The sequence below is a fragment of the Nuphar pumila genome, unplaced genomic scaffold (genome assembly GCF_984573655.1).
Source record: "Nuphar pumila unplaced genomic scaffold, dmNupPumi1.hap1.1 HAP1_SCAFFOLD_1448, whole genome shotgun sequence".
Classification (NCBI taxonomy): domain Eukaryota; kingdom Viridiplantae; phylum Streptophyta; class Magnoliopsida; order Nymphaeales; family Nymphaeaceae; genus Nuphar; species Nuphar pumila.
In genome coordinates this window covers 1-13,698 of record NW_028323679.1, presented here as the reverse complement: position 1 = coordinate 13,698, position 13,698 = coordinate 1, and the positions used below count along the sequence as shown (strand labels likewise).

Below are 13,698 nucleotides of genomic sequence, written 5' to 3'. Positions count from 1 at the left end.
TAACTGATGTTAATGGCAATTTGCTTTTGGCCTGTGCACGCCCCAGCTGTGTCGCTTCGTGCGTAACAGTTTGCTTTGCTTCAGGCAACTGCGAGCTGCAGTTTGCGCCTTCCACGTGCTTCGCTGTTTTATGCACACTGCTTTTGACACAGGGGTTCTGGTTATTAATGAGGGCCAGTTCCTCAGTTGTGTTGTGGAATTCTTGGACGAGGCAAGTTTCGTTAGACGTGTCTTGCTCGTTTGCTGCTGCCGTTGCTGCGTCTGCCGTCACAGTCTGTTGAATTTGCAAGTCTACTTTTGTTGTGCTGCCCTTGATCAGTGTGGCCCAGGTGTGCTTCGTTGGGGTTACTGTGGTTTTGGTGTCGCAAGATCCCTTTTTGACATGAACTGCTTTCACCCAATGGTGCCACGTTCCATGATGCGAAAACGACGAACGCTGCGATACAAGGTTGATGATTGCGTTTTCGCCTTCGGTACATAGCATGAGGTGTTCAATACCTGTCCAGTCCACCGTCATGTACGGTTCCCACTCCGACAAGGCGTTGAAGTCCAGCTGTTGTCCATCATCGCTAACCCAGCCTCCATGTTCGATGATGTACTGACGATCTAGATCTTCGGTTACATCCTGTATGTAATCTCCGAGTCTGAATGTGAGTGGTTTGTCAATATCGCACGATGATCTACCCAATTCAAATATCGCTCCTTGCCAAAAACAAAAATGTGGTCTTGCGAGGTCACTAGAACGTATCTTTAACAGATACCATGTATGCACTATGAGGCATATGGCTCTGAGGCCTTCAGCAACTATAGGGAGTGCTAGGGTGCTACGAACACCCGAGCACTGTAACGCTCTAAGCTAGCACTTGGTGATGATGTGCTCCAGGAAAGACCCCAGATGCTACACACCATCTAGGCTTTCAGGAGTACCTGGCGTAACCAGCTCCTCATGGCGCCACACCCATGGTTGTTGCATAGCATCCCGATAGATAGTGCCGTGCCACTATCTTTGTACCGCGTGCTAGCCCTCACGTCACCAACACGTTAGACACACGTTAGTGTTAGTGCTGACAATGCTAACTAGCATTACGTATGAATCTACATACGTAACAGTGAGCATCCCCCAAATGCTCATCGCAGTCATTGCAGTGATACTGAGAGGGATCAACAAACTCGTAAGTTTGGTTTTGAAGTCTGCTTCGAAGGGCAAACAGCTTGCTGCTTCTGGCGCTCATGATAGTACGAGCAATATGTATGTGTGTTGTATGCCTGCTACCCCTATGTACTATGGCATACATCTTGATTGCTGTTCATCTTGGTTGCAAAGGTAGATCAGTTGGAGATGTAGAAGGTTGGAGCATGGCATATGCATTTGGCATAAGGTCTGCAAGTGGTACGATGTCGTTCGTCACATACTAAGTATATGGATATGTACGCCTTCTTGCCCAACGTCTTGAACTTGACGGGTACCTCAACACTGAACGTTTAATGCTTGATTTGCAAGCCTCGCCGCCCTGCACTCGTTGCCAAACAGTGAATAGCAATCAAGTTATTGTGCTTTGCACCTGGCGGCCGTGTGAGGAGTCCCACGATTGCCACGCGCCTTTCTTTGTGACATTGCCAAGGACATGGTCAGTGCTGCTCAGCATTGCATCGGTATTCTGCTGATGCTTGCCCCTCAGGCAGAGAGCTCGGTTGCGTGGACCTGGTGCGATTTCCGATTGATTGCTTTTCTCTGTTTGTTCAACACTGATCGGTCACTTATTACCTAAACCATGCCGGAGCCATCGAAAGGCCATTGAGGATGTGCCCAAGTGTGGCCGCCGAGTTGGCCAGTGTGGGGATATCCATCGACGGTCCGCTCAAAGCACGAGGTTCCCGCTAATTATTCCCGCTAATTAGCTAGCTTATAAGCAACGTCAAGTAGCTTACAAGCAATGAACTGGCAACGCCAATCTCATCCACACCACCCAAGCAAGTTCAACTACCTAAGTTCAACCACCCAAGCAAGTGTGCCGGAGCAATGTTGCAAGCCAATGATATAGGGGTTACAAGACTGGAACCGAACAGAATGAATACTGGTCCATGCAACACAGAAAGGGCGTCGGCCTGATCGGAGTTTTGCCAGAATGAAATTCGACCCCCATGTCCATGCCCGCAATGCACGAACTTGCAGACGACCGAACCCAACATCCTCCCCGTCTGGCGAAACACTGGGCCTACTGATGAGGTACCCTGGTAGCCTGCGGTGGGAGGCCAGTTGGGCCGAGCAATGAGTTCTCCAGCACCAACTCCTCTTCCCCTTTCGCACTATCCGTCTGGAAAGTCCCCCCACCCTGTTCATCCAGCGCTGCCTTGTTCGGCGCTTGCACAGCCAGCCCTCCAGACGAAGGCGACTCGTCGTGCGCAGCTGCACCAATCTCACGGCCCTTCGCAGCATGCGGCTTTGCCTGGGCCTCGTACCACTCAGGCACCGCGTTCGAGCCCTCAGCATGCGACTCCGCAGCCTCCCCCTGCACGTCTGGGCTGCTCTCACACTCGATCGAGAGGTGCGGCAAGGGCTGCAATCCGCAGGGTTCAGGTGCGTTTTTCTCGGCCAACTTCGTGGCCTCTTGAGATTTTGACTCGTCGACGCTCTGCACGGCTGCGGGAGATGCCGCGACTAAGAAGCAACGACCGCACTGCAGCCCTGCGATGTCGTCGCGGATGAATGTCGTCAGAAAGACGCAGATGATGCAGAAAACGGTTGAGAGGACGAAGCAAGCGCCAAAGCCGTCAACCTCGGAGGCGCCAACGTACGAGTAGAGCGCGCCCGAGGCGAGGGTCCCAATGAGGCGACCCATGGCATTAGACATGTAGTAGAAGCCGACATTTGTTGCAACCTTGTTCCCCTCGGCGTAGCGCATGATGAGGTAGGAGTGCACGGAGGAATTGATCGCGAATAGTATGCAGAACGCTGCGAGCGCAACCTGCACAGCAAGCAGGCAATGACGACAAGGCCCATTTGTCAACGGGTAAGCTAGACACCATGTCACTAGACACTATTGTCAGACATAGTACAATAATGTCCATGTGGATGCGGTAGTGTTGTAAAAAGATACATCATCATCAGTACACAGTCTGTGTACTATGTCTGACATAGTGCCTAGTGACCTTACCTGTGTAGCACAGTACAGAATATGTGACGTTAGGTTCATTCTTTATGCAAAATACCTACGGGATGATCGGCTTCCACATCCTTCCGCATCTTCGCAAGTCACATTGAATTGCTTTCGTCGACGAAGAAAAGGGCAACCAGTCGGGGAGAGCGCTGGAAACGCATTCGCGCAGCAACCCGACAGGCATTACATAGCAGACTGCAGGGCGAAAAACAGAAACTCGATTGCACCCAGCCCACCATCAACAGTGCTTCGCTAGAATGCCGTTCGACCCACTCTTCCGTCCCCGGAGTTGACGTATTTGCAGGCATCTGTAGTCACATTTTGGACTGTCGCCAATGACCTCCAGGAAAGGTTGTTAACAAGGATGTTTTCAAATCGGTAACACCCCACGAGTCCAAACTACAGCAACGAATGCACGCCGTTGCCTTGGGCACCAGCACGTGGCACGAGGGACGAGATGAGGGAGTGGAGGGAATGCAGGGATGCTGGGGCGAGGGATGGTTGCCTGGATGGATGCGCTTAGCATGCCCTGAAGGAGTAATCAACCAGATTGGCTTGCGAAACGCATGATTGATGAGATGGCCGTCGAGTTCACGAGGTTGAACAACAAGGCCATGTATGATGGGTTAAACAAAGGCGATCTTTGATGATGATGGTGATGTTGTATCTTTTCGCATCCAAATGGACTTTGGCAACTCCTTGAAAGGTAAACAAACGCTGTGAGGAGAAGAGGGCGGCGCACCACCATGACCACCGTCATGCCACCAACATGGTGATCCTGAAAGATGTCACTGCCCAGGCAGAAGGTTGCGAGGATTGCGGGACAAGCGGTCAGGATCGACACCCACAGCAGCGCCACAAATTTGTTCGCAGGAGACTGACCAAGAGGCTTAAGCACGAAATGGGGCGTCCACGACTGCATCTGGCCGTAGATGATGATGAAGCCTCCCAAAAAGAGGCCGGTGTTGGCTCGGGACCATCCTAGTCCGACTATCGAGTTGCGCAGGAAGAAGGGCAGTGGCACCTCAAACCAAGCGTCCCTGCACATGTCCAGGCGGTGATGGTGACGATGATGACCAGGATCAGGATTTGGCTCGTGCGAGCGGCCGCACGTTTATGACAGGCTTGCCTGTCCCGACCGCGGACGTTGAATGAGCAGTTTAGTTTGTTTTGACCGTGACTACTTGGATGCTTGCTGACTAGTTCCTGCCGTTTTCTACGTGATGTGACGATGATTGCTTGATAGTTTTTGGCCTGCACTGTGGTTCCTCTATTATGTGTTGCGATGATGATGGCAACCAGGGAGGGATTCATGAATCAGCGCGTTCAAAGCAGGCTCGCCTTCCCAACCGCTGAAGTCCAATGAGCTGCACACTTTCTTGATAGAATAAGTGAATATGCTTTGCCAGAGCTGACTAGTTGTTGCTTATGTAAGCCATGATGATCAGGGAAGATGCCCTGCTTTGAACGTGAGTGCGTTGCTGCTTTCGGCCTGTGCCATTGATCTCTCGATCGATTTCAGTGTAACGTGATGATCATCCAGGGGGGACTCGTCACTGATGAGCTTCGGGAACCCAGCATCGGCCTTTGCAGGGGCAGGCCTGTGTAGTACTGGTGCATGTTACCTGCCGATGGGTAAAGGCGCCAAAACTTGTGCTAATGTTTCACCCGTGCTCTGCTACTTGATTCGCTAGAGCAAGTTTTGACCCCCACTTAGTGCTTGTAAATGTGTATTTAGTGGCATGCATACAGATACTGAGCACCATGTGGGGTTTGCAGCAAATGAAACTTGACCAAGAGTTGCTCGTTCTCAAGGCCAGCAAGGCGGATCAAAAGAAAGCTGCCACCCTGCTCGCTCAAGCTCTGACTGAGAAGAACGCGCCCATCGCCTTTGTCACTTCAAAGTATTTCCAGGCATATGTGGCGCACATCTCCGGGCAGCGCTTTGACGCCCCCACTGTGTGGTCTATCGTCGCTCGCTTGGATGAGCTGTACGCCCGCATTCATGAGCTGGTGGTCAGGAAGCTGAGCAAGCAGTCCCTCATCGCATTTGAGACTGACGGTTGGACTCGGGCGGGCAGGCACTTCACAGCCATTTGCACTGGATCGCCGGGTCTGTCTGTGTTCACAGCCGCTTACGAGAACACAGCGTCAGACAACGCCATCAACTCCGCAGACGCCGTGCACAGGTGTGTTACCACACTGCTATGTCACTGCCCCTCCATGTGTTCACCCCTCAGGTCTTCTTTGATTGTGGCCATGTGACCTAGCAAGTGACCTAGCATGTCAGCATGCCGGCGTCATTCAATGTCTTGAAGTGTGCATGAGGTCTCGACGTCCATTGTATTGGCATTTGATATTGTGGTAATGTGCAGGAGCCTTCTCTCAGCCTTGGGCATTGACGAGGACTTGCCACCAGACCACGATGACATCCCTCGTGCGCGCGTTGCTGTGATGACCTCTGATACCACCAACGTCATGCCAGCCACAGCTCGGGAGCTCCTCAAGTACCCATTGTGCCAGGGCATGGTTTGGGTGCCATGCATCGCGCACGTGCTGAATCTCTTTCTCGTGGACCAACTCAGCATCCCAAGCTTTAAACTGCTCCTTCAACACAGCAAGCAAATCGTGACTGTCTTCCGTGCTGGCGCGTTCCACAAGCTTCTTCATTAAGTTCACCCGCGACGCTTGCAGCTGCCCGTCAAAACTCGGTGGTGCTTGTTCAGCGGCATGCTTCGCTGTCTGCTCCGCTACAAGTCTGTGATACGGCAGGCTGTGTTGAGTCCGGAGTACGCAGCTGCAGCTAAAAAGGCAGCCAAGCGGTCTGACGCGGACCATCGTGAGGAAGCTAATCTTGACGACAGTCTTGAGGAGCTCGAGAACTCCGACTTGGGCATGTCCATCGTCGCTGGCGGGGGGAGGCACCCTTTGGTCGGTACTGGCAGGTATTGCGCCGTCTTTAATGACGTCAACGACTCCTTGTTCTGGGATATCTTGGAGCAGTACGTTGCGTTCGATGAGCTTGTGTGCCATCACATCTTTGCGCTTGGCAGCCCATCAGCAACGTTGAGCAACACAGCCCGCGCGTGCCTGTTGATCAATGCCCACATGCTTGCCGTGAGAAATTCGGCGTATCCAGCCCTCTTCGGGGGCAGGCTGTCTCAACACACAATCCCTGTGTTGCAAGAGCAATGGGCCGCACGCTTCAAAGCTGCCATGACAGACCATCACTACTTGGCGTTGCTGTTGGACCCACGCCCCAGCTCAAGGGCGTTGGTTGAGGAGCACAAGCTTCTTGGCTGTGCGGAAGACAACAATCGCGGCAATACTGAAGCCCTCGCTGCTGCAGTCAGGAGCTTGAAGGTGCTGGCACCGGTGTGTGTGGCAGATACTCAGCTACCCCTGGGGTCTCGGACATTGGAGGCCAAGCATTACCTTCTCAAGCAGCAGTTGCTTGTCTACTTGGACGTGCACCCTTCGCACATCCCTGGGGCGAGCTTGAAGATTGACCCAGAGGCGCTTGCCTTTGTCTCTGATGCCTCAGCACCATTGGACTTCTGGCAGATGGATGTGCCCTCAGGCCTAGCCTCCGATGTGTGGGGCAGCGTTGCACAGTTGGCAAGGCTGCTGGAACGGCAGTCGAGCGTGTGTGGTCGCACTTCGGGAAGGTATTCGTGCCATCTCGCAGGTGCTTGAAGTCGTCTCGGGTGGCGAAGCTGGTTTACATCAAGGTGAACATGCCTCTGCTGGGGAACAACGCAGAGTTGGAAGCTCTCGGGGCCAAGCGCCTGATGGACCCGGTCCAGTTCTCTAGTGTTCTAGAGGAGTTGGCTCAACTAGACGACGAAGACTACGTCCGCGACATGATCGCTGCTGATGCTGCTTCCCCCTCTGCTGCAGTTGAGGTGGTAGAAGATGACATGGAGGAAGAGGAGCCCGTGCAAGAGCGGAACTGGATGGAGGGTTATCGTGAATGATCATGTGGGATACTTGCGTGCTTGCTTGGTGGTGAATCGTGATCACTACCATGCATCAAATGCTGCGTTGATGTAGGTGTACAGGCTGTACAGTACAGCGTGGTGGTTTGTTGTCCACATGCACCCTGTGATGTCTCCTTCTGCTTGTTTGACTTGTGTGACACTTTTGGTGAGAACAAGTTGAACCCATGCATTGTACACGTTCAACTTTGCTATATAGAGCCTGAAAGGTGGTCAGAATGTCATGAAATCACACTTGCGACTTGTTTTCTTAAATGAGAAACAACCCTTAAAATTCACCCAGGAAATGCTGTTTACGCGGTTAAACAACCCTTAAACATCAGATTCCGTTTAATATTAAACGGTCGATTTTTTGGGGTTACTTAACCCAGGTTAATTAACCCTTAAATTTCACCTTGAACACCTGAAACGAGATGTCTATTCCCGGCGCTGTGGGGACTTTCATCGCAAGTAGCAAATGGCGAATGGTTGTGGGATCCCTCGAAAAACAGACCTAAAGGTTGGACTCGCATTCTACGACCATCTTGCCATCTGTGTTTTGTTACCCATAAGGGTTGATGATGTCTAAACTGATGCACGGAGGGCTGTTGGCCATGATGTTCCTGGAGTTGAGATGTGTGACCGTACATCATGTCCTGAAAACCGCTTGTGTGCCAAAGCAATATTGCTTTGGCACACAGATTACTTTGCTCTAGAGATCTAATACAGAATGCACACGACATGGACGTCAACGGAGCACATCGATGCGGACATCATCGTATGTTTTAATCGCCAACCAGAAGACCTGCGTCCAAGGCTTGTTTCCGGCGCATACCCCTCGATCTGAATTATCCATCATCTGTGCCAATATTGAGTGATTTCTTGGGTCAGCAGGGTACCATGAGCGTTGAACACAAAGCTATGCCTGCGTCGGCAAAGGGCACTCGACATAGAAACATGTGTCCACTGTCCACGTACGGGTGGACGGTACCTGGATCCAAAGAGAAAGAGGCGAGCCGCTGATAGCCAGTTGACGTTGTAATTCATCTTGAACACTGCCCTCAGGGTTGCATTCTCCTTTGCGGTTCGGCCCAGCTGGTTTGACAGCCCCAGGATTGCCCACGGCATAGCCACCAGAATCAAGCCAATCATGACAGACAGGGCGCCGTTGAGACTCCAAGCCACCAAGGTCGCGCCCAGAAAGTAGCCGATGCCTTTGAACGAGTTCTTGAACCCTGCACGCGATTGCATGCTGAGACTGTTGAGCGCCTTGTTGGACGACTCAGAAAACAAGCCATTACTTCCTTCAATGTTTGGCTGCGCGAGACTTTATCGAGGCGTTTCACCCATGTTCAGAACGTCTTTTGTGGCGGCAGACGACAAGGTCCCAGTTCAATGGTTTGCAAGACAAATGTCAGCTAGAGCTATACGTATTGTAAGTAGTCAAACGATCGACAAATTCCATGCCACGCAATTTGTGACATAGTTGCAACCACGACTCCGAGACCTTCCGCAGATCGTTGAGTGTTTGACAGGGGTCCCGCGCGGTTCCCGGTATCGGAGTGCGCACCAGTGATGAGCGACACAAGCCGGAAAAGAGCTGTTTCCTTGCCGTCGGGTGTCACGAGCTTTGTCACCGTCTTGCCACCAAGTTTGGTGAGGTCTTTTGCGATGCCGCAGAGCATCTGCGAGACTGTCACGTAGATGATGGCTTCGAGTTTGCTCCAGCCGTTTTGCCAGCCATACAACATGCCAATGCCGACCAGCTGAAGTGAGAGACCACAGAGAAGAGTCGTCTTAATGCCCCACTTGGCACCCATCAGGCCTGCCAGCAGGTTGGTGAAAACGCCAGCAATCTCGTACAGGGTGAACATGATGGCCACCTCCATGGCCGTGAAACCCAACTGGTATGCGTACAGGAGGACAATCATGCGAATGGCTCCATCTGTTGTGGTATATAGGATATATGATGAACTGATGATGACAAAGGGCTTGATGCTAGCGTAGCGTTCTCGATATGACGCTTTTGCTGGCTGGGCTGTGGCATCCTGGACGTTTCCAGCTTCCAAATCGCCATCGCCAACAACAGCAACTGCCATTCTGTCAGGAACTCAGATAAATTTCGATAACTTCGCGATCTATCAAATGCAGGAGAGGATGATTTGCCATGGCTACATCAAATAGCGCAAGCCACTTGCCCAAGTCGCACTCAGGTTAGGCTGCAGCTACTGAGTGCACTTCCAAAATGTTCAGGATTCCATACGAAAAGCAGATAATTGCAAACACGAATGGATAATGCATAGTTGTTGTGGCAAAGAATTGCACCCAGCACCATAACACGAATTGAGCAGCATTTAGCCATTCACGTCAGACAAGTTTCGTAATACAAAAGCATGTATATCAAGAACGCATCTGGCAAGTAAAAACAATAGTTGCATGCAATGCCCTCTTATCTAAATGGCAACATTGTAAGTAAATGCAATCTCGAGTGAAATTATTTGAATCTAGCTGTACAGCGGCGATTTGAACGGGGTCATGACCCAGCAAGCGTCAGTTCGTGAAGTGGCGTCCTACTTGCTGTCGGACTCACAAGACATCTCCAAACACAGCTTCAAAGGCAAAAGGGTGCTTGTGAGAGTCGACTTCAACGTGCCTATTTCCAATGCTGCGGTTACCGACTGGTCCCGTGTGACCAGTTCGTTTGCCACGATCAACTTTCTCGTGCATGCTGGTGCTCGTGTTGTGCTCGCGTCCCATCTTGGAAGGCCGAAGCCTGAAGCACTATGGAAGAAATGAGGGCCAAATATTCCCTTGCTCCTATCGCGACGCGTCTTCAGTCCGAGTTTGGTGAACGTTTCCGAGGCTTGGCTGTCGACTGCATTGGCGAGGAAGTAAAGGCTCAGGTGGGGTCAATGGAGGATAGTCAGGTCAGACCGTCGACCATATTTGCAATCAGATTCAGGCAAGAAAGCGTGGGATTATATCTGCCCAAGATAGCGTGTGTGATTGTGTGTCATGCCACGGGAACGTTCAGAACGCGGCATCTCTGTCGCATTCAGTCCTTCGAAGACAAGCATCTAATGCAATGGATATAATGCACTAGGGCGTCAAACGCATAGCGCATAACACAGTGTTCAACACCGTTCAGCGTTCTTCTCTCAGCACTAGCTCTTCTTCACCCCTGATGCTTAACAACACTGTCACCGTATCCTGGATTGGTGGACAATGTATTTTACTATGTACGTGAACAGATGTTGACGGAATCTGCTCTTGTGTGAGTTTGACCTCTCGTTTAACGTCAGCAGGTCTTTCTCTTGGAAAACACGCGATTCCACCCAGGCGACGGAGACAATAGTGACGAGTTCTCGTCGGCCATGGCAGAACTTGCGGATGTATTTGTCAATGATGCTTTTGGAGTGAGCCACAGAGATAATGGAAGTGTGACTGGTGTCGCTCGCTTTGTGGAACAGGCATACCCTGGGTTTCTCCTCCGCGCAGAAGTGAAACACCTGATCGGATGCCTGGAGGAACCGCGCCGGTACGACGTTACGAATGAGTGCATGGCATAAACTCATGTTTCCGCATGGTTCGTATGGCAGTAATCTAAAGACAATTGCTTGGTTTGTGGCGGCACCGTCAGGACGCAAAATGCCCACTATGTGAGTTGCGCAGATGCTCTATCATGCACACCATACCGCACCCACAGGGTCACAGGAAGGGCGCACGGCCATATGTGAGTCGCGACATCATCCTGTAAGGTGGCCGAGAGAGGTGGACATGGTGTTGCAGTCCGTTTGCCTGCGTGATAGGAGGCGCCAAGGTCGTTGACAAAATCGGCGTGCTCTGGGCGCTCATTGAGAAAGCGGAGAAGATTCTAGTGGGTGGGCGGATGGCGTACACTTTCCTGTCAGCAATCGGCGTGCAAGTCGGCGACACCCACGTCGAGGTTGCCTGGATGGAGCAAGCCGGTGGTATGGGTCGAAAAGGCCAAGGAGAAGGTGAGCGGCCAATCGGAGTTTGCATCTGAAGCAGTCGACCGGGGTGAAGAGTCTGTTGCAACAATAATGAGCAGGTCACATTCTACATCTCATATATTTGTAATGCATAGTGCCGCACTCCTGGGGAGCACGAAACGGAACTTTGTTGAGGCCTGTGCGGAGCTTGCTTGAAGTAATGGCTAGTCTGAGGTGTGCCAATGCCCTACTACTCATTTGCTCCCTCCAAGGAAATTTTCGGCATTCACACGGCAGGATCTTCTGACTCGGAGCAATACTGCTGCAGGAAGGACTATCTCAAAAGCTCTCATTGTATTGCGAGACCGGTCTCACTTAGTGACAGAATTTCAGTGTTCCTGCATGACCGTCTCAACCTCCGATATTCCACTTGCATATGCGTTGCATCGCTTGGCCGACTTTGCTTCTCAGCCTGAGTTGCAGTATGCTGCCTAGCAATGATTCGCACAGTTGGGGTTTAACCCCCATGTTCATCCCACAATTTCAAGCATTTTCGGGCATCGCAACCCGCAAATTCAGCGCCTCACGAAATGCTGCCGCTTAAACTTGAAGGACCTCACTCCAGTCCTCACTGAGTGCCGAGTTCTCCTGCTCTATGATCATTGCTTGCAAAGGAAGGGTGCCAGTGCTCAGTCAGCCCCGGCCAATTTTTGGGTCCAGACACTTCGAAATACTCGAATTTGCGGGGCGAAAATGGGGGTCGCAGCCCATTCTGGCGAAGTCAGTGACAGTGCCACGGATGGACACGTGACAGGCAGCCCCGCAAATGCAGGGGGTCAAGTTGATCCTCCCGGTCGATTGCGTCATGACAGAGGATCTGAACAGCCAGTCGCCGTGCTGCTGACTCAGAGCTGCTGCACAGCGGAGGCTCCGTGCATTCCTCGAGGCTACTTTGGAGCGGACATCGGCCCGGAGACGAGCGCCTTGTTTGTGCGAGAGCTGAAGGAGTGCAACACTGTCCTGTGAATGGTCCGATGGGCCGTTTCGAGGTCGAGGCGTACGCTGGCGGGACCAGAGCAGTGGCCCAGGCTTTGGCTGACTTGACTGATGGCGGAGCCACGACAGTTGTGGGAGGTGCGTTCTTGTTGGCTGGCTTTCCAATACCGTACTGCCGCTAAATATTCAAACAAAATCGCAAGAACATGGCCGTTTGAACAATCCTCATCTCAAATATCCAGAAATTTTGGTTTAAAATGTGGGAATTTCACCATCTAATTCTCATGGCTAATATAGTACATATTATCAGAGAATTTGTAAAGGCAATTGTCTATATATATATATATATATATAGTATATATATATATATATATTATATATATATATATAATATATATATAATATATATAATATATATATATATATATATTAATATATATAAGTATATATATATATATATATATATATATATATATATATATATATATATATATATATATATATCCGCATATCTGTCCGCTTTTTCTGAGGGTTCCGGACATCTCTAGAACGCGACCTCTTTAGAACGTTCCAAAGACTTCGTGAAGAAAGGTCTGTTGTCTATGCGACCTTTGTCGTTTGTCGCTGCAGCTTCGACATGTCGACGCGTCTGTGTCTCGAGGATGACGCCATGCAACACGATACTGTGAGGTTCATTTATAACGTATCGGTACTAGGCGCTGAAGTCCGAACGATTCTAGGGTCGGTAAGATTACTGTCTACCAAAGGCATGTGAGCCCTAGGGTCACGTCCGATACGTGGACCCTTCCGATGGGGCGTGTGAACGTGTACACACGGTTCGCGGGATCGCGGATTGTGCACACGAGGCGTCATCAATCGCAGAGGGTTAGCCAATGCGCGATCGCGTCCAAGTACGATGCTTATCAAAACTATTTAATAAAGGTGAATAATCTGTTGTTACTACTTCTACCCAAATTTTTAGGTTTAGGAGTATTGTACAACAAGTCAAATTAATGTAGAAAGCTCTAAAGCTCAATTGGTTTCGAGAGCGTGTCGGTCATCGTACCCGGCCTTATTCCTATATAAGGGCGCGGAGGAGACAGAGTCTCCACTGTCATTCATCCCAGCTCTTCGGCACGGCCTCGCGGGACGGAGAGAACAAGTCTTCTTTCTTTCTCGTAATTCTCCGTCATCATGTCTACTGAGGACCGCGAAGGCGTCGAAGCGCTCTCGACTCAACTCGTCGAAACACCTGAGGGGTTGGCGAATGCGTTGGGGGGGGGGGAATGTGCGACGCAGGACGACCGAGTCCGAACGTCTACGAAGCTCTTGTGACTGTCAAAGGCGTCGCAAACATGCAGGCGTTAATGAAGACTTTGGATACTTATCCTTCGCTCAAGCAACAGGTGGAAGTAGTGGTCGCATCGGAAGATGAGAGCCTGGCTCGCGAATACCTCACGAGCCGGGGCCTGAAGCCCAATGCTTCGCCAGCAGGTATCCTTTTGGCTTTGCTGTTGCGTGCAGTTGGTGCCTGCGATTGCTTGGACGCTTGTAGTTTGGCCTACTGGTTGTCCTGGGACTGGTTGTATACTTGTTCCTGTGTGGTGCTTCTGT

The 13,698-nt window shown here is 51.1% G+C and overlaps 1 protein-coding gene across 1 annotated transcript; it reads right to left on the bottom strand.

Moving 5' to 3' along the window:
- Positions 1 to 2,216: 2,216 nt before the first annotated feature.
- On the bottom strand, positions 2,217 to 9,234 carry LOC149809288 (uncharacterized). Its single transcript, XM_089994916.1, has 4 exons — positions 8,706 to 9,234; positions 8,127 to 8,370; positions 3,901 to 4,198; positions 2,217 to 2,966 (listed from the first exon to the last, which is right to left on the bottom strand). The coding sequence occupies exons 1-4, from the start codon at positions 9,232 to 9,234 to the stop codon at positions 2,217 to 2,219; spliced, it is 1,821 nt and encodes a 606-aa protein (XP_089851042.1).
- Between the last annotated feature and the right edge of the window lie 4,464 nt (positions 9,235 to 13,698).

Excerpts from the sequence above, each read along its gene's own strand:
- LOC149809288 (XM_089994916.1), bottom strand. The coding sequence starts at position 9,234 with ATGGCAGTTGCTGTTGTTGGCGATGGCGATTTGGAAGCTGGAAACGTC. Across the intron at positions 8,371-8,705 it reads GCTTGTGTCGCTCATCACTG|GGTTCAAGAACTCGTTCAAA; the intron begins GTGCGCACTCCG and ends AATCGCGTGCAG. Across the intron at positions 2,967-3,900 it reads GCATGACGGTGGTCATGGTG|GTTGCGCTCGCAGCGTTCTG; the intron begins GTGCGCCGCCCT and ends CTTGCTGTGCAG.